We start from the raw sequence: 27,800 nt of genomic DNA, 5'->3' as shown, positions 1-27,800 counted from the left end.
CCTCCTCTAAACTGATCTGCTGCTCTGGTCTGCAGGAGGAGGAAGAGGAGGAGAGGAGGAGGAGGAGGAGGAGGAAGAGGAGGAGGAGGAGGAGGGACAGGAAAATGCCTTTTTCTCAGTGGGAGACATCAGCCCTGTGATCTCATGAATACATTATGGAGGTCATTGTGCAATGAGGAAGGTGTCTCCCTCCTCCCTCCTCCTCCTCACAGACAGGCTCCTCCTCATCGAGCTAGCTTAGCCTGTTAGCCACCGTTCACAGCTGACATTACACTCTAAATAAACAACAAAACCTGCACATGCATCATTATTATCTCCAGTGCATTCACTCCTCAGCAGCCATGAGGAGGTGAAACTAACAAAAAAATATAAATATATAATTAACTCGCTCGACGACACCGGTGATCAACAGCCGGACTGCGACACTAGCTTAGCCTAGCCTAGCCTAGCTTAGTGGAGCTAGCAGTGCAGGAGCGACAGCGGCGGCAGCTCCTCTTCCTCTTCCTCCAACAAACAAACAAACAAACACACACACAGCTCTCTGTGACGGTGTGTTGACTGGTTATCAAAGCTAGCGGCTGTTAGCTTCCCCGGCTAGCCGCGTAGCCACGCTGCTGCAGGAAAAACAAGCTAACGTTGCAGGTTAGCCTCCGGGAGCTAACGGAGCTAACGTGGCTAACGTGGCTAACGCAGCGTGTCAGAGACCCAAACACCTCCTGTCTGCAGGATCTGACACCTACACCACCCAGTGTTCTGACCTCACAGCACCACCAGGTATTTATTCACATTATTGCTTTATTACTTTATCACTTTATCACTGAGTGAGCTGCAGACACACAGCAGCAGGGAGGAACAACGTGTGTGTGTGTGTGTTGTGTTTGTGTGTTTATGGGGTGTGTTGGTGTGTTGTGTTGGTGGTGACATACAGGAGGTGTGCAGAGAGGATGCACTGCTCCACAGCAGCATGCACACCGCTTTGTTCTGCTGCAGCATGTTTCTCTATTTATTCCTCATTGTTGCAGGTAGACATGATTCTTTATTTCTTCCTCATTGTTGCATGTTTCTTTATTTGTTCCTCATTGTTGCAGGTAGACATGATTCTTTATTTCTTCCTCATTGTTGCATGTTTCTTTATTTGTTCCTCATTGTTGCAGGTAGACATGATTTGCTTGTTTATTTATTCCTCATTGTTGCAGGTAGACATGATTTGCATGTTTCTTTAATTGTTCCTCATTGTTGCAGGTAGACATGATTCTTTATTTATTCCTCATTGTTGCAGGTAGACATGATTCTTTATTTATTCCTCATTGTTGCAGGTAGACATGTTTCTTTATTTATTCCTCATTGTTGCAGGTAGACATGTTTCTTTATTTATTCCTCATTGTTGCATGTTTCTCTATTTCTTCCTCATTGTTGCAGGTAGACATGATTCTTTATTTGTTCCTCATTGTTGCAGGTAGACATGTTTCTTTATTTGTTCCTCATTGTTGCAGGTAGACATGTTTCTTTATTTATTCCTCATTGTTGCAGGTAGACATGATTTACTTGTTTATTTATTCCTCATTGTTGCAGGTAGACATGATTTGCATGTTTCTTTATTTATTCCTCATTGTTGCAGGTAGACATGATTTGCTTGTTTCTTTATTTATTCCTCATTGTTGCATGTTTCTTTATTTCTTCCTCATTGTTGCAGGTAGACATGATTCTTTATTTGTTCCTCAATGTTGCAGGTAGACATGATTCTTTATTTGTTCCTCATTGTTGCAGGTAGACATGATTTGCTTGTTTATTTATTCCTCATTGTTGCAGGTAGACATGATTTGCTTGTTTCTTTAATTGTTCCTCATTGTTGCAGGTAGACATGATTTGCTTGTTTATTTATTCCTCATTGTTGCAGGTAGACATGATTTGCATGTTGTTGGTTTTTTTTGCACCACATCCTAAAGGGGATTATTTGTATTTAATCTGCATTGTTGTTGCATTGCTTGTGTTGTTTCCACTCCTCTTTGGACAGGACTTCCTGGATGCATCATGGGCTCAATAACATGTTGTTTTGGACGGAAGCCAGGCTGAGTGTAGTTTTGGTCAGTGTGTATGTGAGAAGGTAGAGAAGACCTGCTTCAAGAAGGTGATATTGAAGCTGCTGGTGATTCTGAATCCATCAGATATTTATTTATATATTTTTTTGTTGCAGGATTTGTTCTGTGCACCTTTTTGTGTTTTATCTGAAATTCTGCAGTAAAGTGATGTGAATTATGACTTTATTATTATAGTACAGCCTTTGTATTGATTTCCTATATGCGACACTGGATATTTGATTCTTTTTGGTTCAATTTAAAGCCTGAATCTTGATCCTGATGATTTAAATCAGGCACCTGTAGCACACTGATCATACTGCACATTATACAGTGGTGGTAGAAGTGATCAGGTATTTACCCTCAGTAGTAATACCACAGTTTATATATACTCTAATACAAGTAAACTTCCTGCATTCAAAATCTTACCTAAAGCAGTAGTATCAAAATATACTTAGAGTTCCAAAAGTAAAAGTACTCATTATGCAGAATAATCATATATTGGATTTTAACAATTGATGCATACAGCTGTTAAAGGTGGAGCTCATTTTAATTACTTGATATACTGCTAGGTACTTTGTACAATATCTACCTCTGAGATGTAGTACAGTAAAAAGTACTATATTTAGATGTAGTGGAGTACTCATAAATAGTACCTGAAAATTGAGTGAATGTAGTTCTACCACTTCACAGATACAACATACAAAGGTCCTCCAGCCTTTTCTTCTTCGTTGGTGTCAGACAGTCGTTCATTCTTTGGAGTAATGATATCTTGTCTCTCTTCGTTGTTGTTGTTGTGCTGACGTCTCTTGTTGACTGCTGCTCCGCTGTATTTAAGAGGCTATTAATCGGTAATCTCTCAGATCCATTGAGGCTCCTAATTAGCGCTTTATTAAAAGGTGCAGAGCGAGATCAGCCGGTTGAGCTGGTTGTGTTGAGCAGGATGTTTTCATCCAGCAGCCTGTGGCCTTCTGCTTTTCTCTTTATTCAGAATTCAGCACTTAACTAATAATATTCATTAGTGAGTTTTCCTCTCTGCTCTTTTCATGTGTTTGCCACAATTAGTGTTGTAACGCACCATTGTGGAACCGTGATCCGTACAGATCCTCCTCATGGTTCTTCACACACAGAACTGCGGATTGATAACACAGTTTAACGTTAACCATCACAGTGTGAAATAAAGTTTTACTGAAGATTGTTCTTCCTCCAATATTCAGTAAAACATCAGATTTATAAACCAGAAAACCCACCTATGGGATAGGAAAACATGTTTACTTTAAATAGTTGTCAAAACTAAACCGTTTATCACAGCTAGAAGCTTTAAAAACTGTAATTATTGTCAGATTTTCATCTTTCTGACAATCTTTGAACACATCATCTGCAACGAAAGGCTTCCGTCAGAAAAAGCAGCCAAAATGAAGCTTAAAATTGTGTTATTTATCAAAAACGTTTTATTCTACATGTCTCACTTAAAACCTCGCCACAAATAAACCGTTTGCTTTAACCAGATTCTGTAAAAAAACATTCAATTCTGAGCTCCTCAGAGAAACTATGAAGTCATGATTGATTCATCTGAGACCAACAGTCATGAGACAACAATTCAGTGAAACTTTGGCTGAACTTCAGACTGCTGAACACAGAGCACAGAGGAGAGGAGTGGCTGGAAGTATATAAATAGTTCAATATATATATAACAGAGCCTCCATTTTTTTTTCCAACATTGGCAGAACTTGTACTAACTTGGAAACATGTTTATATCATATATATATTCCATTGTTTGCCAGTATTTGTAAAAGGAATTATCAAAGAAATACAATTTATTTTTTCTTTCATGATTTATGTCATTATAACTGTGTTATTCTGCACTAAATACATGTTTGAGTTCTCTCTACTTCTAGTCATCATTGTTCTGTTTCCATAGAGGAGCAGAACTTTTATATTTCAGTGAAAATCAAGAACACAGCGAGAAAAATGTGACAGGAGCAAAAAAAAACGCTCTGAAACTGCTTTGTGTTCAGAGGGTTAACTTTGTCAAAAAACATTTGATGCCGGTAGTTTAATGTGTGAGAAATAATTACATATTTAGTAGTAGCTCACTCACATGTTCAACCCTGTTACAGTTAGATCAGGTGGCTGCTGATTGAAGGTGAAAAAGTTTTCTGACGGTTTATCTGCTGTTTCTATTCTCAATGAATCGATAAATCATCGTCTAAAAAAACATCAGAAAATAGTAAAAATTCTTTCAGAGTCTTTTTTCTGTCTGACCAACCCTCCAAAAGTTTTTACAGACTAAAGCATCAGATTGTGACTTTGCACAACATTTTTAGTCACCTTATTTGTTTAGTAATTAAGATACGATGTCGAGCCCTGTGAAGTTTTGGTATTTTTTACTCAAAAACCTAAACGATTTATCAATAACCAAAACAGTATTTTCTGTCATATTGGCTAATAATTTTAGCCCGACTATTAATTTCGGCACAAGAAAATAAAGTGTGTGATATTTGGAATTGTAGTATAAATACAGTGGTGTAGGGAGTATCCAGATACTAATACAACACTATAAAATACACTCTGTACAGTACACTTTTGAGAAGCAGGAACCATTTAATGACACATTTGCATCAGTTTTATAAATTTATCAGTTTCAAAATAGTTCAAATTATCTGACGATGGACTTCAACTGGTCAACAAATCATTTCGGCTTTAAATTTCTGGTAGTTTGATCCATAACAATGAATCATATTTAATATATTTATATTTTTTTGTGTACAAAATCTTCATCTGAAAATGATTTAGCAACCACAGCTGTCAAATAAAAATAATGCAATTAAAAAATACAACGTTTTGCCTCTGAGATATAGTTGAGTAGAAGAATAAGAAAATACATGAAATGAAAGTACTCAAGTAAAGAACAAGTACCTGAAATTTGAGCCTGAGTACTTGAGTTACAATCCACCACTGGATAAGTGGAAACCATAACAAAAGAGCGTTTGATTAATTTACGTGATGGGCTGACCGGCAGCTAATAAATGATGTAAAGTGTATTTGTGTGTTGTACTTGACGAAGTATCAGACGGAGTATTTAATCATCTTTTCTGACTGGCTGCCAACCTCTCGTCCCCTCAAGCCGTTCATGAATACTTGAACAGTAATGGCTGTGTTCTCCAGACTTGAATTGATTACTTAGTTTAATTGAATTTGATTACAGCTTATTCTGGCTCCAGATGTAATCGGCAGCTTTAATCTATAGAGACTTCAGTGTGTTTGGATTAGTGCTCATAACCGTGTGTTTTGATTATAAAATGTAAGTTTTGAAGTATCTCATGATCATATATTATTGTTATTGAGGTGTAAATGCTGCTTTATGTTTCTCTGTCACAGCGGTCCAGGGATGAAATCATGATGAAGAGGTTGTTTTAAAGCATTACCTTTTATTAAGTTTTATGTAAATGGTGATTCCTGCAGAGGGTAATTTGAGTTCTTTAGATGCCAATGCAGATACGAAACCTGAGTTTTTGTACCAAAATGAACCAAAACATTTTGATTTAGCAAAAGAAGCCAAAAGTTTTTAATGTTATTGTTGGCTAAACACAGGCAGCTGTGCAAAAACTTTGTCTGAACAAAGTCTGGATGCACCGGTCCTACTTTTTCTCTCCTTATACTGACTAAGATACAAACAACACAATGCTTTTTTCAGCCTAAATTAAATCTTTATAGCAGCTACATTACGGTAAATAAACCTTCTGAACCCCCAAATCCACCAACTGGTTTGAAAAAGCATGTTTTCTAAAGAACAATCGCTAGAAATACACCATTGATCATTGCCAGAAGCTGTAAAAACAGATGATATCATCGGGTATCAGCTTTACGACGGTCCTTGAACTCATCATGTTTGATGAACATAGAACAAAGAACAGATCACAAGAGAACTTGTAAAAGTGAAAATAGTTTAATATGTAAAGCACAACGAGCCTCAATTTCTTTTCCAAAAGTAGTAACACTCGTTTACTCTGAAGAGCAGCTGGAATCTCTCGATGTCACTAAATCATGCGAGAATCCACCTTGTCAGGTTTGTGTCCGATAAGCCAACACACGAACCAATCAGCTTCCTGTGAGGAGCCACTGGCATCTAGGGGGCGGGGCTTAGGTGTGTTTGTGTGTTTTGTGTTACGTCAAGGAGAGGCTCCCAAAGAGGTTAGCGTAGATGCTACTTATAGCATTAGTTACAACAGAACTGGAGAGTATTTATTGATTGAAAGAAGAGCAAAGAACGACACTGAACGCGTTTCCATTCTTCTCCCGACTCGCTTCAGTAAGAGTTTGATTGACAGATGGTTCATCCAATCACCTTACAAGTATTTTTTTCCAATGGTGGCTTCTTAGATAGTTCTGTTTAAACGAATCATTAGGAGGGTTCAGGTTAAACACTTGTAGGAACTTGGAAAAATGTTCGATATCTAGATTCCATTGTTTTCCAATTTTTGTAAAATTATTTATCACAGAAATTCATCTTTCATTGTTGTTTTTTTTATGATTTATGGCATTGTAACTGCTTATTCTGCATACATTTTGAGTTCCCTGTTCTTCTAGCCATGATTGTTCTGTTTCCATAGAGGTGCAAGACTTTTAAACTGCAGTGAAAAATACAAGGCACGTATATTAAACGTGACAGGAGGGAAAAACCGTTCGGGTTCAGAAGTTACAACAATTAATTGAAAAAATAATTGTTTGTTGCAGCTCTTGCGTTATTTAAAAGGGAAACAAAGAGAAATAAATATGGCTATAAATATATTTGTTTCATCTGCTTTTTGCACCAAAGCTGGAATCGTTTCAAACGTAACAGCTCCACAGTTTGTGGAGGGTCAGCTGAGGGTGGATTGAGTCTTTGTTTTTGGGCTGTCGTGTGATGTTAGTATCAGAGCAGTGTGATGAAGAGGAAGAGTTGCGGGAAAAGATAAGGTCAGGAAGTTGAAAGGAAGAGAACGGCGTGTCTCGTCTGCAGGTACAGTCTGTACTCCGTGTGATGGAGACAGACATCTTAAACAAACCTCTTTGTGCGGCGGCTTTGATGGAAGTTACGAGGTGCCGTCTGGAGGCCGACGACGCCTTTTGAATTCAGGTAGAACCGGTCATGTGATTGCAGCACCCCTCCTCCTCCACCACCTCCCTTCTACACGAGATGTGACCCAAATCTGCAAAAACCAAAGAGGAAGACATGAGAGGAGGAGGAGGAGGAGGGAGGGTTATTGTTGGGAGAAAAAAAATTAGCATGTTAACTGTCAGATAAAGAAAAATCATTAGCAGGAGAGGAGGATGTGGAGGAAAAATAGAGAAATCATCTGGTGTTGGAGGAGGAGAAAGGTGGCAGGTATAAAAAAATAGTGTTAAATGATAAATCACAGAAGAAGACGATTCCTCCTGCGACTGATTTGTACGTCGGCGGGCTGCAGAGAGAAGAGTCTGCCTCTTCACATCTCTGTTCTCTTAAATTCCTTTTGAAATCAGAGAGCTAAATTTAGCTTACAGCACCCCTCCTCCTCCTCCTCCTCCTCCTCTTCCTCCTCCTGTGAGAGGTATCAGAGCTACAGCAGTCATAGTGATAGGCTAACGTTTTGATGTGCACACACACACGCACAGATTAAAGTGAGTGGCTCAGAGTGGGAGGGCGCTGTGTCTTTTGTGCACACGGTGTGGGCTACGTGATGATGAATTGTTGCCGTGAAGCAAATGAGTTTTGAGTAACCGTCTCGTTTATGTATTGTGTCTTCCTCATCCTCCTCCTCCTCTTCCTCCTCTCAGGGCGGCCTCTTGAGGACAGTGGGGGCTCTCGAATGATCCCCCCGTTCATCCGATGAACCCCCTCAACTCCATGAAACCTTCCCAGCATCCCAATCCGCAAAGGTAGACACACACACACACACACACACACACACACACACACACACTGCTGTGACATTAAGCTCAGTGTCCTCAGGTGAACCATGTGACACCCTGTATTTGTTATGCTTTAATTATGGGGGGGTCTGTAAGTTTCCATCTAAAAGTGACTCATGTTTTTATCAGAATTTCCAGAAAATGTATTAGTTTTGTAGCTGTTTAACTTCCTAACACTAGCTCTAAGCATATCATTATACATCATTAAAACTTACTAATGACTAGATTTGTTTTAATCCATAAAAATACAATCTTTTCATGTTGAATTATGGGCATGCAAATGCATAAAACACACCAAACATTTAGGAAAATGCTTCTTATTCAATTACAACTTCAAATACAAACATACTGTAGAATAACATAATCCTTACAGATAAATGCTTCTAATTAGAGTTACTACAAGGAAGTTTAATTTGTGTTGATTTTGTAGGTCCTTAAAAGTGATAGTGTTTCAAAGCAGGTGTATCAGCAGAAGTTTCGAAAACATTATACAGTAGTACAGTGGTGGAAGAAGTATTCAGATCATAGTACTAATACTGTGAAAATACTCCACTACAAGTAAAAGTCATGCATTCAAAACCCTATTGAAGTAAAAGTATGTATCATCACCATTTACTTAAAGTTACTACAAGGATCTTTCATCTTGTGTTGATTCTGGCGGCCCCTGTGGACTAAAGTGGTAGTGTCCGACCAACTTTTCCGCATAAAATTTCTGGTGTTACGTCTCAGGTTTATAATTTTTATGGGAAAATTTAAAATGCACATAACATACTGGCAGTAGGAGACACTTATAACTGGTATCATGAACCTGGTTATCAACTGGTCCAGGTAACTCCGTTCCAATCCAGCTTTTAACACTGTATGTTTACTCTGAAACAATATATCAATATAAATAAATATATATTTATTTATTAATTTATTTATATATATTAATGTATTTGTATATATATATTTATTTTATATATTTATTTATTGATATATTTTTATTTATATATATGTATTATTATATATATATATATATATATATTTTTTTTATATATATATACATATATATTTTTTTATTTCAATATATATTTATTTATATATATATGTATATATGTTTTATATATGTATTCAGGCAAAAAACAAAAAAAATGATGTATATAAAAATAAAAAAAACCTTTCACAGGGTTCATTTGGTTTGCCAGTGTTGCTGTTGTGGTCGTTTCCTGTTGAGGTTCAGCAGGAGGAAGTGGAGGGAAACCTCAACCGTCAGATGAATAAACCACTCGGGTCAATCGTTAGCTCACAGAGGTTAAGACCTTTTATTGACGACCTTTTATTGACGACCTTTTATTGACGACCTTTTACTCGACACCGTCTCTTTGCTGCTTCAGTACAAATAAAGCGTAAATAATAAAACGTCGTCTGTGATATGTTAATCGATATCTGGATGAATGATCTCTCCTGAACCCTCCTTAACCGTCGCAGTATCTCTGCTTCGTGTCACTCTGCAGCAGCGACGGACCCTTCCTGAATGACCCAGTCTCCTGGCAACCAGGAACCAATCAGCACCCAGGATCTCTCTCCGTAGTAACCACAGTGTGGGGCGTGACCAATCCCACACACAGCCAGGTAACACATGTCTCGTCTTTCTTCTCCTGCTCCTGTTATGTGTGCTGAAACGATGGAAAAGCAGTGTATTTCCACAATAAATAAAGAATGGACAAATATAACAAAGATTAAAAAATATAACACTGCAGGAAGAGAAAACCCACTGGGCATATTTGAAGCTTCCACCTACAAAATGGTAAAATTTCACAATATTATAATAATATATATAAGATATGACTACCTAATATTGATGACAAAATATTTTAACAAGCTATAAGATATATAATAATAACAATAATACATTATCAACAACATTTTATATTATTTTATTTTATATATTTTATAAGACCTATATGTACAAGACTGCTACAGTAAAAATACAGTTTTATATATTAATATTTTGTTATATTATATATTGTTTATAATAATTTATAAAATAACAATGTAAAAGAGGTAATTTCTTGTTTGTTTTTCCACACTTTTCTATTTTAATTTATGTATTTTATTTCATTTTTTATATTAATATATAACACAACATAATTAGATGCAAAATAAAACAAGGATTAGAAGAAAATTAAAATGTTAATTATTTAAATGTTAAATCTGTCATATTGAGTTTTATTAATTTTTTTAACTCCATTTATTTCCCATAATTTCTCCCAGATTTTGGTTGTTGACTGCTACTTGTCAACTTCATGTGAAGATCTTTAGAAATTCATAAAAAGCCTCACACTCCAGGCATTTATTTGGATAAAGTTCTCAATGGATCCGACAGTGAAGCTGAATCCTCTCTGATGGAAGCTTCTCTCAAAGGTCACTCCTACGCTCCGCTGTCAGTAGGAGTGAGCTGCTTGATAAAACAGGTTTTCTTATTCTCTTATAAATAAAACAACGACAACATTTTGACTCCTCAGATCTCTCACTGGAGCATTTCTAACTTATTAAATATGGTCACAAACTGCTCAGTGATTCATGTTTGGTCTTAGTTATTAGTGTAGGAGTAAAAGCTTCTTATTTTATCCTGGTAAATATCTCCGACAGGACGTAGGAGAGCTGCAAAGCATATATTAAGCATATAAAAAGGGTAATACATGCACATTCTTGGAGGTTTTGTAAAAATCAAACAGAAAATACTGTGTTCGCTGTGCAGAAAAACATTTCTTGCAATTTGTAGTTAATTTTCAAGAAAAATTAGTTTATTTCACAAAACACAACTGCTGAGTTTTTAATTTAATGTAATGCTTCAGTTCTGTCTTTCTTTTAAATGAGAACATGAACTTCTTCATCTACTTTTTCTTTGGTTCCAGTTAAACTTTCATTCTCAGGAGAGAATATGACTCACTTGTTATGTGACACACTGAGATAACACCTCTCTCTCTCTCTCTCTCTCTCTCTCTCTCTCTCTCTCTCTCTCTCTCTCTCTCTCTCTCTCTCTCTCTCTCTCTCTCTCTCTCTCTCTCTCTCTCTATGTCTTTCTCTCTCTCTCTCTATGTCTCTCTCTCTTTATGTTTTTCTCTCTATGTCTCTCTCTCTGTCTCTCTCTTTCCCTGTGTAGGTGTTTGGTTCTCCCATGGGTCCGGGTGACAGCTCCGGCGGTCACATGATGCCCGGCGGCAGCCCCGGTATGGGTCCAGGCATGGGCTCCCAGTTCATGGGCCAGCAGTCGTACGGAGACGCCATGTCTAAAGGCTACGGCCAGCCGGTGATGTATGGACGTCCGAACGCTGCGTACAACCCGGCGTCGGCCTATGGGGGAAGGTACGAAATGTTTCTGTTCACTAAAAGTCCCCTGCAGTTGATTTAATGATATATTTATGATATAAAGTACCTTAAAGCTGCATTCTCTGGACTGTCCACCAGGGGGCGACTCCTCTGGTTGTATAGAAGTCTATGAGAAAATGACTCTACTTCTCTCTTGATTTATTCCCTCAGTAAACATTGTAAACATGAGTTTATGGTCTCAATCTCTAGTTTCAAGTCTTCTTCAATACAGCATGATGTTCATTTAGTAAATGATGCTCCATTTAGAGTCAAACAGACCATAAAGCAGGGGATGCTTTAGGGCGGGGCTACACACTGATTGACAGGTCGACACCAGAGACGTATACGGCGTCTCTACGTCACTCCTCCTCAGTCCATATATGGTCACTTCTGTTTATTGTTTGTGACAAAACAACAACAACCTTTTTTGTAAGATATCATATAAACTGTTGTTTGAGGATGCGTTGCCAGATGATGGCGATAGTGGGAAAAGTCAGAGGATCACCAAAGTCAGTAGGACTCATCCTCTTGGGAACATGAATGTCTGAACTAAATTTCATTGCAGTCAATCCAATAGTTGTTGAGACATAACAGGCTGGACCTTTTGTTATCCCGAGAGCCACGTTGCACATTGAACATTGAACATTGTTTTTGTATCCAATTTTGGTAAAAAGAAACCTTTTCTTTGTCACTTGTAATGAACTCTGTGGAAGTCTTTTTAAGGCAGAAAATTAGCCAAATCTACCTCATCACACATCAGAGGAGACACCCAGGTAGATTAATGTCCTCAAACAGGAAGTAAAGATAATTAAATTAAACAAAAGCAACAACACATGAGCAATTAATATAATTTCTTAGAGGTGACAAACATAATTAACACCTATAGTTTCTTTTGATCATGGAAGAAAATGCAAATTAAAAAAAAACAAAATTAGTTTAAAAACTGAACAGTTTTCTCTACTAATGCAGCTCTATGTTTATTGTTGCTGTTTCTGCGGGGGGGTTTATTGCATCAACATATGACAGCGTGGCTGCTCTCACCCACTGCTCTGACTCATGCTGTTGACGAAACCACACACACACACACACACACACACACACACACACACACACACACACACACACACACACACACACACACACACACTCACACTCACCTCCCTGTCTCCCCCCTGCAGTTACTCCGGTAACGGCGGAGGTGCCGGTATGGGCGTGCGTCCTCCCTCGGACTTCACTCAGGCTGCAGCCGCCGCTGTTGCCGCGGCCGCCGCCACGGCAACGGCCACCGCCACGGCAACCGTTGCAGCAATACAGGAGAAACAGAACCAGGAGATGAACTATGGCCAGGTAAATGTAAATAATATATATATATATATATATATATCACTTTTAATGTGATACCTTGAAGTGATTTTTCATAAATCTAGGTTGTGGCATTTTTAATAAAGTTTCCCTCTCCATTCACACTCAAATACTTTTCACCCCTGCTGTCCTACTTCCCTTTCCCCTCCCAGATGGGTGGAGCATCCTCTTACAGCACCCAGTTCCTGTCTCATGCGGGCCCACGCGGTCCTCCTCCTGGGATGGTCTCCTCCAGACCGGGCCCCCCACCTTCCAGCGGAGGCCTGTATCCGACTCACCCGGCCCAGGCTCAGAAGATGCCCCAGCACGGAGGTTACCCTGGTCCGCAGCAGGGGCTCAAACGCCCGTTTCACTCAGAGGTCAGTAAAGGAAGGAAGGGAACTCTTAATATTATCTTAAAGGGCCGGTGTGTGAGATTTGGTGCCATCTAGTGGCGAAGCTGCAGATCGCAACCAACTCAAAAACCTGGATATGTTGATATAAAGGGCTCAGTCTACGCTAACGAAAACATATCAATTTTTATTTTCAGGTGATTATACACTTACGAAAAAATACGTATTAATATTATATTCCATTTCTGCCAATAGATCCCCCTAAATGAGACACAATGTACCTTAAATATTAGATTATTTTGAAAATAGACATTTATGTATGTGGGTTATTGAAAGCATTTGAATTTATATGTTTTGTGCAAAAACATAAATAGTCTATGTTCTGCTGTCTGCATGTGTGTCTCCTGCATTTGCATCAACAGCTGCAGCAATTAATCAATAAGTTGTCAACAATTAAATTAATCGCCAATTTAAGTGAAAATTCTGTGATTCCAGCCTCTTAAATGTGAATACTTTCTGGTTCCTTTACTCCTCTGTGAAAATTAACTGACGGACGTCATCTTTTTAATAATTTTAATAGACCAAACAGCTTATCAGTTAATCAGGAAAATGTTTGAAGGCGTTTTTGCTCAACTCTCTGTTTGTTGCATTATTCTCCGATACAAACGGGCGTATTTTTCCTGATTAAACTCGATTCGGTAACTCATCCCATATGTGTGTGTTTTTTTTTCTTCCAGGGTTTTCCGGTGCAGCAGTACGGGTCTGGGGGGATGTCGGGGTACCCTACCCAGCCTCTGCAGTACCCCTCTGGTCCACAGCAGCGATGTGCCCCCTCACCCTCCTACCCCTCCAGTCGGATGCCTCTCATGGGGCAGTACAGTTCTGGATCACACAACCCGGGACAGTTCCCCCCCGGAGCCGGACAGCCCAATCCTCCACAGTACTACAAGGTAATCCACCTCCTGTTCCTTTTCTTTTTTTACACAATATTTACTATAAAACAATATTTTTCCTTTACATATATACGTGTTCCCATATAAATACAGACACAAACAAACAAAAATCACAATTTCATCCTCTCAGACATAGAACTATATTTTGTAAATACATAAAAGGAGGTAGTGGATTAAGGTCTTTCATTATTTTGCTAAATAGACCTAACATTTCTGCGTCATATGGAAACCTTATTCCTCCTCTTCCTCATCTGATGGATCCATACATTTCACAAAAGAAGTCAATAGTACTCGTACCTTTTTAAACATATCCTGTTTCTCTTTTTGTATTTATGTCACTCTTTCAAAAGGAAGTGGAACTGGCAATTACTTCCTGTTCCTTTTGCAAATTAGAGCCTGACTGTTGTTTAAGGACAACATTGATGTTTTAAAAAATACAGTTTTGAAAACTAATCCAATATTTGTTTTTTACCAAACACATTAAAAAAGCAACAAAAGAAAAAGTTCAGTAAAAGTCTCTGAAAGTTTGTTATTAAAGTTTGTTTTGTAAGAAAGAAAAGATTGATTTGTTTGAGACTTTTCAAAACAAAAGTACAAAGTGCTTCACAATACACTGATTGTAAGTTGCTTTGGATAAAGGCGTCTGCTAAATGACTAATGTAATGTAATAAAAGCAGTCAGTGAAAGGAAATGTGAGTCTTAAAAACATTTCATTGGAATTGACTTGTCATGTTTCCTGTCTGTGTTCTCCAGACAGAGCCGTTCAATGGTCAGGGCGGCCTTCCATCTGGAGGAACAGGAGGATACAACGCCTTCACACAGGCTGCAGTCAACGGGGTAAGACCTCCGCTTATTAACCCTCTGAACCCCATTTTGCTCCTCTTGTATTTAACTCTCTGTGGCTTTGATTTCACTGCAATATAAAAGTCCTGCTCCTCTATAGAAACAGAACAATCATGACTAGAATTAGAGAAAACGCAAACATGTCTTTATTGCAGAATAACACAGTTATAATGACATAAATCATAAAAAAGTGAAAAAAAACAATGTTGAATTTGATCATTTATTTTACAAAAACATGAAAACAAATAATCTCTACATCTGACATGTTTCCAAGTGTAAGCAAGTGTTACCAATGTTGAAAAAAGGAGGCTCTACATGCTATATAGTTCAGTCAAAGTTTCTCAGAATGTTTGTCACATGACTGTTGGTCTCAGTTGAATCAATGATGGCTTCATAGTTTCTCTGAGGAGCTCAGAATTTATTGTTTTTAACAGAATCTTGTTAAAGCAAACGGTTTATTTGTAGCAAGATTTTAAATGAGACATGTAGAATAAAATGTTTGTGATGAAATATCACAAGTTTGGGTTCGGCTTCTTTTTCATCACACATGATGTGTTCAAGGAACGTCTGAAATATGAGAATCTTACAATAATGTTGGTTTAAACAGCTGTAATAAACGGTGTAGTTTTGGCAATTGTTTGAAGAAAACATGCTTTACAGTCACGCCGGCGTTTTGAGGTTCAGAGTGTTAAACATCTGAGAAACAAACTGTGTGCTGAAGGTTTCTTATGAGACGCTTTGAGGTTCTAAACGCTTCGTCCTCATCCTCGTCTCTCAGCCAGGTCGGGGGGGAGTGATGCCCGGATATCCCAGCTCGCCGATGGGAGGGAACCCCACGCCGCCGATGACACCCGGGACGTCCATACCCCCTACCTGTCCCCGGGCCAGGACACGAAACCCCCCTACCTCCCACCGGATACCAAGCCCAACATCAACCCCCAGCAGGTCTCCACAGGTGAGACATCAGAACCCATGAGTCATACTTTATAGACGCCAAGTCTGAATTCTTCTCCAGTGAGCTTATTTAAACGCTTGATAATTACATAATTACAGAAACCTGATTGCTCCAGGCACACATTTCCTGGAAAGCACAGATTTCTGTGCAATTTCTACTTTCTAATTAGCTTTTTAAGATGTGCATGACAGAAAAAGTAACAGACCCCCTGGATGGAAGTAGAAATGTTTGCCTAGAAATGTGTATTCATAGTTAATAAATAAAAAGTCAGACTTAAACTGAAATTAACGCAAAGTTCTTCCAGAAGTCTAAACACTGAACATTTGACTACTTATAAAATTCAGACACGTTCCTTTTGTGAAGTAAAATAATACAAGAGTCTTCTGATGTTTTCACTGATTTATCAGTCTGCTTGGAGAACTCACTTCGCATATGCTCAGTAGAACGCCACACGACAAATGGACAACTATGAAAAAGTCTGCGCGGTCAAAACAAAACTGTTAAGACAGTATTTCCCTCAAAACAGGGACTGTAACTATCATACAGGATTTAAATTCTCTACTGCTTTCTGTGGAAATTAATTTAAAGTATCTGTGGTGTGAACGCTCCCTAAAAGCCGCCTCTTGTTTTTCCGTTGAAGGAAACCCGAGCGACGACCTTCGTCTGACGTTCCCGGTACGAGACGGCGTCGTGTTGGAGCCGTTCAGACTGGAGCACAACCTGGCCGTCAGTAACCACGCCTTCCAGCTGAGAGACTCCGTCTACAAAACACTCATGTTGAGGTAGGACGACATATGTTCTTACTGTTGTCTTTTAATCCTGTTTAGTTTCTATGTGAGACAAACAAAACACGGTCAGAAAGGATTTTTTTATTATATATATATATATTTTAAATATTTTTTTTTATTTATTTATTATATATATATATATTTTATATATTTAAAAATTATATATTTATTATATATATATATTTTATTATATATGTATATATATTATAATTTTTTATATATACATTTTTTTATTTATATATTTTTTCTTTTTTTATTATATATATATTTCTTTATGTATATATATATTTTTTTATTATATATATTTTTAATATTTTTTTTAAATATTTTTTTATATATATATATATATTTTATATATATATTTTTAATATATATATATTTTGACTGTTTTTGTGTAGTGTGTGTAGCTGCAGGGTGTATTTGACTGATTACTCTTTGATTGTCTGAAGTACACAAACATGTTTTTAATCCTTTTGACTTGTTTCATCTTTTCATGAATGAAAGCTTTTCTGCTCATCAGTGTTAATAAATCAAAACCAGAAAGCGTAGAGTTCTTAACTCATCGCTTTCTTCATCAGATCAGATAGAGTTCTACTGTGTTGAATCATTTCTGAAGACGTCAAACAATGACTTTCCAAAGTCTTTTAGTTATTTGATTTCATTGCTAAAGGGCATTTTTTCATTGATTGCACACTTGAAAGACCTTTTTCAACCAATAAGAGATGGTTATAGTGTGTTTTCAGAAATGCATTAATTGTTTATTTGGTGTCCAGATAAAAAAAATATACCATATTTTACCATATAAGTCCATAGTAAACAAGAGAAGAAACAAAACCACTTATCTCAGAAATCTTACATGATCATAATCTCCATTTTCTTTATAATTTATGGACTTTTCTTGGATATTTGGATTAATATACATGGTGTCATATTTTATATTATCAAACTTAGAACCTGATAATAACAGTTTGATTATCAGCAAACATGTGAACATTCTTCCTTTATTATATTTTAATTATTATAATTTTTAATGTGGGTAGAATTTAAATCATTTTAGAACATTTTATTTTTGCACTCAGATCAATAACTTATTTTCATGACTTCTTTGCTTGTTTACCTCAAATGTACTTCTATAGTTTCTAGGTGCTCTGTACCTCAACATAATGTTATTTTGTTCTGCAGAGTTAATTTATATAATATCTTGCTGATTTTGTGCTGCTGAAACTTGTAGGAGAGATAAAGTGTGTAAATAGTTTTGTGCCGTTTTCTTTGTCTTCATTTATTATCGTTATTTATGTCTTTATGTTTTGTTTAAATATCTGTTCATGTCCATGTTTTTGTGCTTCAGGACCTTTTTGAAAACAGGATCTAAAGGGATTTATGCTTAAATTTAGATTTGAAATAATATCTTCTCTATTATCATAACTCCAGATGAGTCTTCTTCTCTATAAAGGGAAGATATTTTCTGATTACTGATAGTTTTGTTCTTGTAGAACCCAGTATTCATCTGTAACATAACATGAGTCTTCAGAGTGAATTCCGAGCTCTCAGTTTCTCTTCCTGAGGGATTTGTCGAAGAAAAAGAAAGAAAAACAAACGAGGAATGTCTGATAACCCCACCCAGTCTCTCCCTCTCTCTCCCTCTCTCTGATCGCTGTGTTGTGTCGCCCCCTGCAGGCCGGACCTGGAGCTGCAGTTCAAGTGTTACCACCACGAGGACAGACAGATGAACACCAACTGGCCCGCCTCAGTTCAAGTAAGCATCCAGAGCTTTTCTTTTGCATGAGTCTATAAGATGGAGAATTTACTTAAAAGATATTATGGTTCATATTCTATTTTTTTCACCAGAGAGACTGATTATGCCATCAATATAGATATTTCATACCTCCTGGATGCTATTATTGACTGTTAAACCTTAATTTTGTGGTAATACTTATTCAAATATATATTTTTAAGGATACAAGATATCTCTACGGAGGCCCATAGAGGAATTTAAAAAGTGTAATTCGACATTATCATTTTCATTTTGACACCAAACGAGTGTGTTAAAATGTGAATGTAAATGCAATAGACTTTGGCTTTTTGCATTTGAATATTGCAAATATTGCACTGCAGCTTTAGTCTGAAAATGAAATGTGAAATGTGTTTTTTCATTTTCAAATTGCTAGAAAATTGCATTTTCATTTTGACTCTGACTTTGAATATTGCTTGCTTTAATGGAAACTCAGAATACATTGTTTATGTTGGATTTTAATTAAAACATTTAATTAATATTTTTAAAAACATTGAAAATGAAATGTCAAAACAGCTTTTCCATTTTAATTTCAATATGGTCATAGAACGCCCATTCAGGTATATGAAAATTGGATTATTTAATTTAAACTTTAACTCAAATATAGCATACACTTGTGGAAAATTACATTTTATTATGATATAAATAAATTCATCTTTGGGCTTCCACATAGAGTGAGTTAAAAGTTCATGTCTAACGCCCATACGAGGATGTGAAAATGCAAGTTTAATTATTGCATTTCTATAAAAAATTAGACTTTTACTTATGTGAAAAATGATATTGCTATTATGGAATTACATTTTTTTAAGTTTACTAATCATTTTAATAAAGTCTCCTGTGGGCTTCCATTTACTGAAGTGTTTTATAAGTACGTTTTTTAATTAAACCATCAAAAACGAGGCTAAAAACAAGCGTAAAATAATCGTATTTGTCATTTAATTGATGTTTTTTTTTCATCAGGTGAGCGTCAATGCCACTCCTCTGTGCATTGAGAGAGGCGACAACAAAACCTCCCACAAGCCCTTGTACCTGAAGCCGGTGTGTCAACCAGGACGCAACACTGTTCAGATCACAGTGACCGCCTGCTGTTGTGTGAGTAGCCTCATAATGAAACAAACAATCCAACACATTTCTACTTCTTACATTAAACAGATTAAATCCCTTTTTAACACTTTTTCTGTCTCTTTCCAGTCCCACCTGTTTGTGTTACAGTTGGTCCACCGGCCGTCCGTCCGCTCCGTCCTGCAGGGTTTGATGAAGAAGAGACTCCTGCCGGCCGAACACTGCATCACGAAGAGTGAGTTCAGATCACTTTAATCTGAAAGCATTTATATGAAAGAATTCTGAAATTAAATCAGATGATATTAAAGTGAAAGGATTTTTTTGGGGAGTTTTGGAACAGATTGAAAAAAGCAGATAAAAAGAGAAAATATCCTAATAAAAGAAATAAATATTTATATACATAAAAAATTGACAATACATAAATAAATATGTATATGCTACAACAAAAAAGAGTTTTCTGTTTTTAGTGACTTAAAAGAAAAAAAAGGCTTCCAGAAATTTTCAGTACAGTACTTGAGTAACTTTACTCTACTACTACTATATATAATAGATTTTAATGTGGAGAGTTTTCATATACCTTCAAGGTATAAAATAAATCTAAGAATAGACATTTTCCTCTTTTAATATTTATCTATTTTTATTTTTTTATTTTTTTTATTTACTATTAGTGTTTATGTGTGTTGCTCCAGGTTTTTTTTTTTTTTTTTTTTTGTTTGATTAATGTCTTTTCATTGTCTGATGTACATAAACAAAAGTTTCCATGTTTTTAAGCCTCTTTTTCATGAATGAAACTTATTTTGGTACTCAACAGTAGCTGCTTTTTTTTTTTTATCTTACCCTGGTGGTTCCTTGAACATTTACTCAAGTACAACTCGTTTCTTTCACTAAGCAGTAAAGTTTCTGTGCTTCCTTTTTGTTTTTTTCCCAGTAAAGAGAAATTTCAGCAGCGGTACGATCCCCGGGACTCCCGGTCTGAACGGAGAGGACGGCGTCGAGCAGACGGCCATCAAAGTCTCCCTCAAATGCCCGATCACCTTCAGACGCATCCAGCTGCCAGCCAGAGGACACGACTGCAGACACATACAGGTACGAGCTTCTCTCTCTCTGCTTGCTGTCCAGATGTTGTGATAAACTGCTGCTGTTTCCTCCCTTAACTTGTGAGGGTTTATTGAGTTTGAGACAACGAGAGTTCTCAGAGTCTACTGGAGGAACATGTAGAACCACTTTGGATCTTTGTGTACTAATGATGTACTTCAGGTTTTTACTCATTTAGAACCTGGTTTCGGGGGTTTATCCTTCTCATACTGGTGTCTTTTATCTTGCAGTGTTTCGACCTGGAGTCCTACCTGCAGCTTAATTGTGAAAGAGGAACCTGGAGATGTCCTGTGTGCAAGTACGTTCTGCATCCAGGTCTCGTTGCACCTTTTCTTTTAATCGGATCTCCTAAGCATGAAATATAACTGTTTGTTTGTGTTTTCCACAGTAAAACGGCGCTGCTAGAAGGGCTGGAGGTGGACCAGTACATGCTTGGGATTCTGGTCTACATCCAGAAGTAAGTGTTTAGATGTGTGGAGATCTTTAGAATTAAATACTCGTTATGTTTGTCCGGTGACTTAACGACCCGTCTGCGTCCTCCTCCCTCAGTTCGGACTACGAGGAGATCACCATCGACCCGGTGTGCGGGTGGAGACCGGTTCCCGTCAAACCGGACCTGCACATAAAGGAGGAGCCCGACGGTCCGGTTCTGAAGCGCTGCCGGACCGTCAGCCCGAGTCACATGGTTCTGCCCAACGTGATGGAGATGATCGCCGCTCTGGGCCCGGCGTCGTCACCGTACCACAGTCTGACGGGGGGGGGCAGGAACACCCCCGACTACAACCGGCCAGGTAGAGTGGGGGGGAAGTACCCACAGAAATACTAGTACCACACTGTAAAAATACTACGTTACAAGAAAATGTTTCTTTGAAAAGTATGGAAACGAAAATGTACTTGAAGTAATTTAAAAGTATTTACAAATCTTATTTTGTAAAGTAACGTGTAACTAAAGCTGACGTGTACCTCAGATTTCTATGGAAGCCCATTCTCGCTGCTTTGATGAAAAAATAAAATAAGATTCTGTGAGTCATTATGATGAGAATTGATCTCAAAATAAAGACTTAGTGTCTCAAAAGTAATGACAAACTTTCTCATTTTTTAAGATTGTTTCTCATAATAATAACCTACAGGATCTTTTTTTTTCAGGCTTCCATAAATGTACACTCTAATACATGAGTAAATGTACTTTACTACTACTTCTACTATATATAACATAGGTCTAGTTATTTTTAAACATTTAATTGAGAGAAGTTTCACATACCTTTTAAGATATAGAAGATCTTTATAAACCTGCTGTATGGAATGTGTACTTTTGAGTGGTTCTTTATATAACATGTGTAATATATATATATATATATATATATATATATATATATATACAGTACACAATCAAACTTTCTAGCACAATCATTGGGATCATCTGCTCTTAGATGTGAGGTGACCCAGAAGGATAAAGCTGCACAGCTGGAAGTGTTTTTTCCCTGCGCTCTGTCCTGCAGGAGAACGTCTACAATCAGCTGTTTTTATATCTGGACGTAACATTTGTTTTGTTTGTTTGTTGTCGTAGGGAGTCAAGGATTCTCCAGCCAAGGTGGCTTCTCAGACTTCCCCAACACTCCCGGCACCCCGACCCTCGGAGAGTACTCGTCCTCTGGACCTCCACTCTCCTATCAGACGGAGCAGGTTAGACACTTTTTTTATTCACTCCTACGTCACGAAAGGAAGAGAGTTCACATCCTGTTTTTTCTTTAACGTAGCCTCGCGGCCACAGCGACGAGGATCGCCGTCCTCTCTGTTCGGTTCACTTCCTTTAATGGATGAGTTGATGACAATGACAGAGAGAGGATGAAAAGACTGCAGCCTGAAGGCACCGAGGTTTATTCACACACAGAACCAGAGTTAGAGGTAGAAATGGAATCAGCCAGTTAAAGTAAAGGAATGAGTCGGGTGATTTCTTTTCTATTTTTTTGTCAGTAAATCCCAAGAAAACCCCAAAACCAACTGAGAATGTTGTGGAAAAAAATAGCAAATTTATGCCTCTTGTGTTTGAAGTGATTAATTTTTTGATTTTTGATAATTGACTTTACAGGTTTTGTCTCATGAATATACAACTTTAAGTTAAGAGACCAAATGTATGACTTTATTATCTCAGTAAATATTTAAGTTTTGTCATTTCCAAGGTTAAAGTGGAGTTTTTATGAATATAACCCTCCTTTACTCTGAATAATAAGCAAACAACCAACAAACACGCCGTCTTTTTTTTTAACCTCATCTCCTTTTTATTTATTCATCACATCCGTCTTTGCTTTACTCTAAAAAACAACATAAAAACATTTCACTTTAAAGAGCTTCCAGTCGTCCCTGAAGCTTTATAATCTCCTGATTTTCTCGTAAATGTACCATTTTAATTATAATCTCAAAGAATATTCGATATATTTATCATGTACATTTCATTCATCACATCTATTTAAACATCAGAGTCTCTGCATTAAACCCAAAGAACTTTCTTGTTTCCAAACACTGCCGTTGTTCTTTTTCTTTTTACCGTCATCGTTGGTTCGGTTCCGTCCTACCTTTAACTGTTGGGTCTAAAGGGTCTGACAGTGTGCTGCTGCATTAGTCACGACACTGACTGTCTCGTCCTTCTGTCTCGTGAGCTCAGTTAAGAGTCTTTAACTGAACCTGGAGTGGACAGCGTTTACGGAGAACGTGTCCGCTCGCATACCGAGGTCTCTGAACCACATACCAGCTGCCTCAGACAGCTGAACCTCCGCTGTCACACACTTCTGCTGCCTCTCAAGAAAAAGACCAACAAGAGTTAAAGGCGTTGTGTTTACCCCCTTTATGAATCTAATGTTTTTATAACCTAATCGATAAAGATCGTCCTCTTGTCTTTGTGTCTCTAGACGTCTCATTCTGGACGGATGGAACACGGCCACAGCCTCCTCCAGCAGCACGGCTCGGGCGTTCACGGCAGTCAGGGTCTGGGCGACGCCGGCAGTCCACTGCCACAGCGCAGCGTAAATACCCAGAATGCCCGGCTGCAGAGCGAGGGCCCCTTCGTTCTAGGAGGCCCCGGAGGACCCGGAGGGGAGGGCGCCGACCACGCACTAGACGTGAGTGGAAACCGACCTGTTGATCATCTGATAGAACATCACAGAAGAGCTCAGACTAAAACAATCTGTTTATAAATTCAGGGCCAAAATTTATGAAACTTCTTCTTATTTAAAAACACTCTTGACATTTTCAGAAATTTTCTTTCTCGCAGAGAGTAAGATGAGAAGATCACCACTCTTGTACTCAATATGAAGCTACAGCCGGTTAGCTTAGCTTAGCTTAGCATAAAGACTGGAAACAGGGGGAAACAGCTAGCCCCGACCTGAGAGCATCTTTACATCTCCCTTATTAACAAATTATATCATTTCTTTTATTATCTGAACAAATCACAAAGTGTAAAAATTACAATTAGATGTTTTATGGAGCATTAAGAACCAGATTATTTATAAAATATCACTGCTCATGAAACGTATATGAAACAATATTCCTTTTGTTTTCATTTAAGATATTTCCTTTAACTTCCTCTCTATTTTTTTGTTATAAATATCTTGGATATTCTCTCAGATTAAAATGGTAAATTTACGAGAGAGAAAAAAAACTCCCAAATTTACGAGAAAAAAAAACTCGGAAAAATTGTTGTTTTTGTTTTTTTTTTGTTTCTCAAGGACCCACATCACTTCACTTTGCAAGGTTGGATCAACACCACAAACACCACCGGTAAACACAGCGGTAATGTGAGCCGCCGAGCTGCAAAATATATGAATTCTATTTAGTTTTTATTCATGTTCATGAAATAACACAAAAAGAACATGAAAGAAAACACGTGTATGCATCTTTCCTTCTCCTCGCTCAGAGGACAACCTAACAAAATAACTCTACTGGCTGGCGTTACCACGGTGTTGCATCATTTCTGAGGCTTCTTCTTGCAAATGTATGACTTTATTTAATCTTTATTAATCAAAGATGATCCTATTGAGATTTTGAATCTCTGTTACAAGGGGGTCTAAAAGTTTTTCCCACATATAAACACACATAACAAACATAGAAACATTAAACATTTTCTTTTTTTTTTACTCGCAAATTTGTGACTTCATAATCTCATAATTTCTGAGGGTTTTTTTCTGGCAAATTTACAACTTTAATCTCAAAGAATATTCCAGTTTTCTCTCATAAATATATGAGTTTAGTCTCAGAGAATATACAGGTTTTGTCTCAAATATTTACAACTTTAACTTTAGAGAATTTCTGAGTTTTTTTCTCGCAAATTTGTGTTTGTTTTTTTTATCTTTTATTCTTGCAAATTTATTGAGACTATAGTCTCAAAGTTACCCACGAATTTTGGATTTCATAATCTCTGTGAATATTCAAGCTTTTCCTCATTCTTTTTAATCTTAGAGAATTTCTTTTTATTTATTTTTTTACAAATTTGTGATTGTATAATTTTATACAATATTCAGATTTTATCTCGTAAATTTACACTTAAATCTCAGGAATCTCTGAGTTTTTTCCCTGCAAATATTCAAGTTTCCTCTTGTACATTTATGATTGTAATTTCAAAGAATTTATGAGGTTCGTCCTTGCAAATTTGTGATATTATTATCTCTGAGAATATTCAATTTTTTTACGAATTTGTGAATATATAATCTCATAGAATATTCAAATTTTGTCATCTCAGAGAATATATATATATTTTTTTATTAATTTACTATTTCAATCTCTGAAATTCAGAGTTCTTTCTCTTATTAATACATCCTCCCTTGGCTCCGTATCTTTTTTCTTTTTTATACCTTCAAAAGCCCATAGACACCATCATACTTAAGATATTGAAGTTTGATAAATTCAGACTCTGACCTCCAACATCTTTCTCTCTAACCCAAACGTTTAACACGTCCAGATTCTTAAAAACTTCACATTTTGCTCTTTTAATTTAAATGTTTTCCTCCTCTCGTCTGTCTTGAAGCTTCTTCCTGAGCTGACCAACCCTGACGAGCTGCTGTCCTACCTTGGCCCCCCCGACCTCCCCAACAACAGCAGCGACGACCTTCTGTCTCTGTTCGAGAACAACTGAAACGCCTCCATCGCTTCTCGCCGCTCATCTTCCAGCCTCCGCCTCTCCGTTCGCTGAAGCCCCGCCCCCCGAAGACGACGCCGTCTCTGTCGGCATCCACTTCCTGTTCGTTTGTGTGTGTGTGTGTCTGTGTGTATAAATGCGTGTGTGTGTGTCAGTGTACACGATTGTGTTTTTTGTGTATCTTTTGTCTTTTTTGAAGTGTGCTGCTGTACTTTGAGGTTCATCCAGTGCGGCGTGCGGCGACAGGAAGAAGAATTTAACAGAACTCACGGAAGTATCGACTCTGCAGACCAGCATTTAAACTATAGCACAAACCACCGGCTGAAGGATTTAAATATACAGTATTTAATTTATGGATCGTACTCGTTGGAGTGGAGGATAACGGAAGCTGTTTATGAGGATTTAACAGACACGTTTATTTAAACAGTGGTTCCCAAATCCTTTTTTAACAGCGCACACACACACACACACACACACACACACACACACACACACACACACACACACACACATTCCCGGTAGATGACTTTGTAATTTAAACGCCGTTTTTCTACCGTTTACCTCAAGGTCCTCGCAACAAAATCAATAACATGTTAAGTTCCAAGAGTTGTAAAATCCTTTCTTGTAATATTTTAAACCCCCCATCCCCTGATGCAACCTCCCAGTTTGGGAACCACTGCGTTAAAAGTAAAAGCTTATGATATTCTTTTATTATTATATATTTTATTAATCCCATGAAAAGACAAAGAGCTCCTCTCATTTTTCTGTTTGTATATCCTCGATTCCTTTCTTCGCCTCCTCTCCTGACATCTAATGGCCTTTACACAGTGGGGTCGTGACAAATTAAAAGCACATAAAAATGCAACGCTTTGGATTATTATATATCCAGGGCTTTTATTGTGAAAGGTAAGAACATACGTTTTAACAATCCCCCCAAAAGGTTTCCACCTTAACATGTAAAAGTTAAAGCTTTTTAAGGTATAAATTATGGGATAGCTTCATGTTAATGTCACTTAAAAGCCCATTTAAAAATGACTTAATTACATCATTATTCATTTTTACTCAAACTGGAAGAAAAAGTGAATTTGTTGGAGACTATTTTCAGCAGCGGGTGAATCTACATTTGGCTCTCTAGTGAGGATTCGAATGTCAGATTGAGTATTGATTTGGATCTTTTCATGGGATTATTTGACAAAAAGAAAACTACAGAGTATCACCAGATTAATATGGGATGTAAGATAAGGGCAGTGGTCACTTTTTAGTTTCTCTCCGATCAGTGAGATGACGGAGTAAAAGAAGAAAAAAATAAATAAACAGATGTACAAAAGACATTTTTTTAAAAACATGAAGTGTGGGAGCGCTGACGTCCTTCAGCACTGTGAAATATATTAAAAAAAAAAAAACTCCTATCTCTCCCTCCGATGATTTCGCCCTCTTTCTAAAGTTTTTTTTTTCTCGAGCATACTGTAAATGAGTACAGCTGTGTGTCGTGGCATTTTTCTGCCATTTGAAAGCTATTATTAGTATGTTTTAAAAAAAAGAAATCGTTGGACATGTATAACCCATCATGACGCGGGTTTGTGTACTGTATAATCAGCTGTTTTCATTAGAGAACGTGTGTGTATCAAATGAATTGTTAATCATGGTAATTTTAATGTTATTTAGTTTGATAATGGATCATTGTTGGCACTGTATACATACTGTATGTTAGAAGAATTATAAAAGCAATTGTAAAAAGGTCCCACGAGAGCGCGTGTGACAGAAAAACGGTCAGCTGACAGTTAAAGATGCAGAAATATTCTTAATACCACTTTGTATAGCTGACGTGTGTTTTTTTCTATCAATGATTTCATCCTTCGTGGTCCAACAAGGCAACAAGAAATTAATGTTCTCTGCCAATTGAGCAACACAATAATGTTATTATATTTGGAAATTATGGACTATTTAACTGCAAATTTGCTAGAAAAAAAAGGAGAAAAAAAAGGTTTTTTAATATGTAAACTATTCCACATATTTTGTAACACATTGTAATTGCCATTATTTTCTATTTATTTTTTAATCATAATCGTCATTGTACCTACAGTTACCTTGTCCCTCTCCTGAATCTCAGAATTAAAAATCACTTTA

The 27,800-nt window shown here is 37.2% G+C and overlaps 1 protein-coding gene across 1 annotated transcript; it reads left to right on the top strand.

Annotated features, from left to right (window-relative positions):
• The first annotated feature begins 83 nt into the window (after nucleotides 1–83).
• zmiz2 (zinc finger, MIZ-type containing 2) lies at nucleotides 84–27,800 on the top strand. Its single transcript, XM_054612651.1, is given in 21 exon segments — nucleotides 84–774; nucleotides 7,875–7,976; nucleotides 9,506–9,623; nucleotides 11,158–11,360; nucleotides 12,542–12,710; nucleotides 12,878–13,084; nucleotides 13,795–14,007; nucleotides 14,764–14,847; nucleotides 15,632–15,716; nucleotides 15,719–15,808; nucleotides 16,449–16,590; nucleotides 18,274–18,352; nucleotides 19,349–19,480; nucleotides 19,580–19,685; nucleotides 20,379–20,536; nucleotides 20,776–20,843; nucleotides 20,934–21,002; nucleotides 21,095–21,336; nucleotides 22,113–22,228; nucleotides 23,452–23,661; nucleotides 25,563–27,800. Coding segments are annotated over 20 exon segments (2,649 nt in total). The 5' UTR covers nucleotides 84–774; nucleotides 7,875–7,926; the 3' UTR covers nucleotides 25,671–27,800.

The sequence above is a fragment of the Anoplopoma fimbria genome, chromosome 14 (genome assembly GCF_027596085.1).
Source record: "Anoplopoma fimbria isolate UVic2021 breed Golden Eagle Sablefish chromosome 14, Afim_UVic_2022, whole genome shotgun sequence".
Taxonomy (NCBI): Eukaryota; Metazoa; Chordata; class Actinopteri; order Perciformes; family Anoplopomatidae; genus Anoplopoma; species Anoplopoma fimbria.
This window is presented reverse-complemented; position numbering and strand designations above follow the sequence as displayed.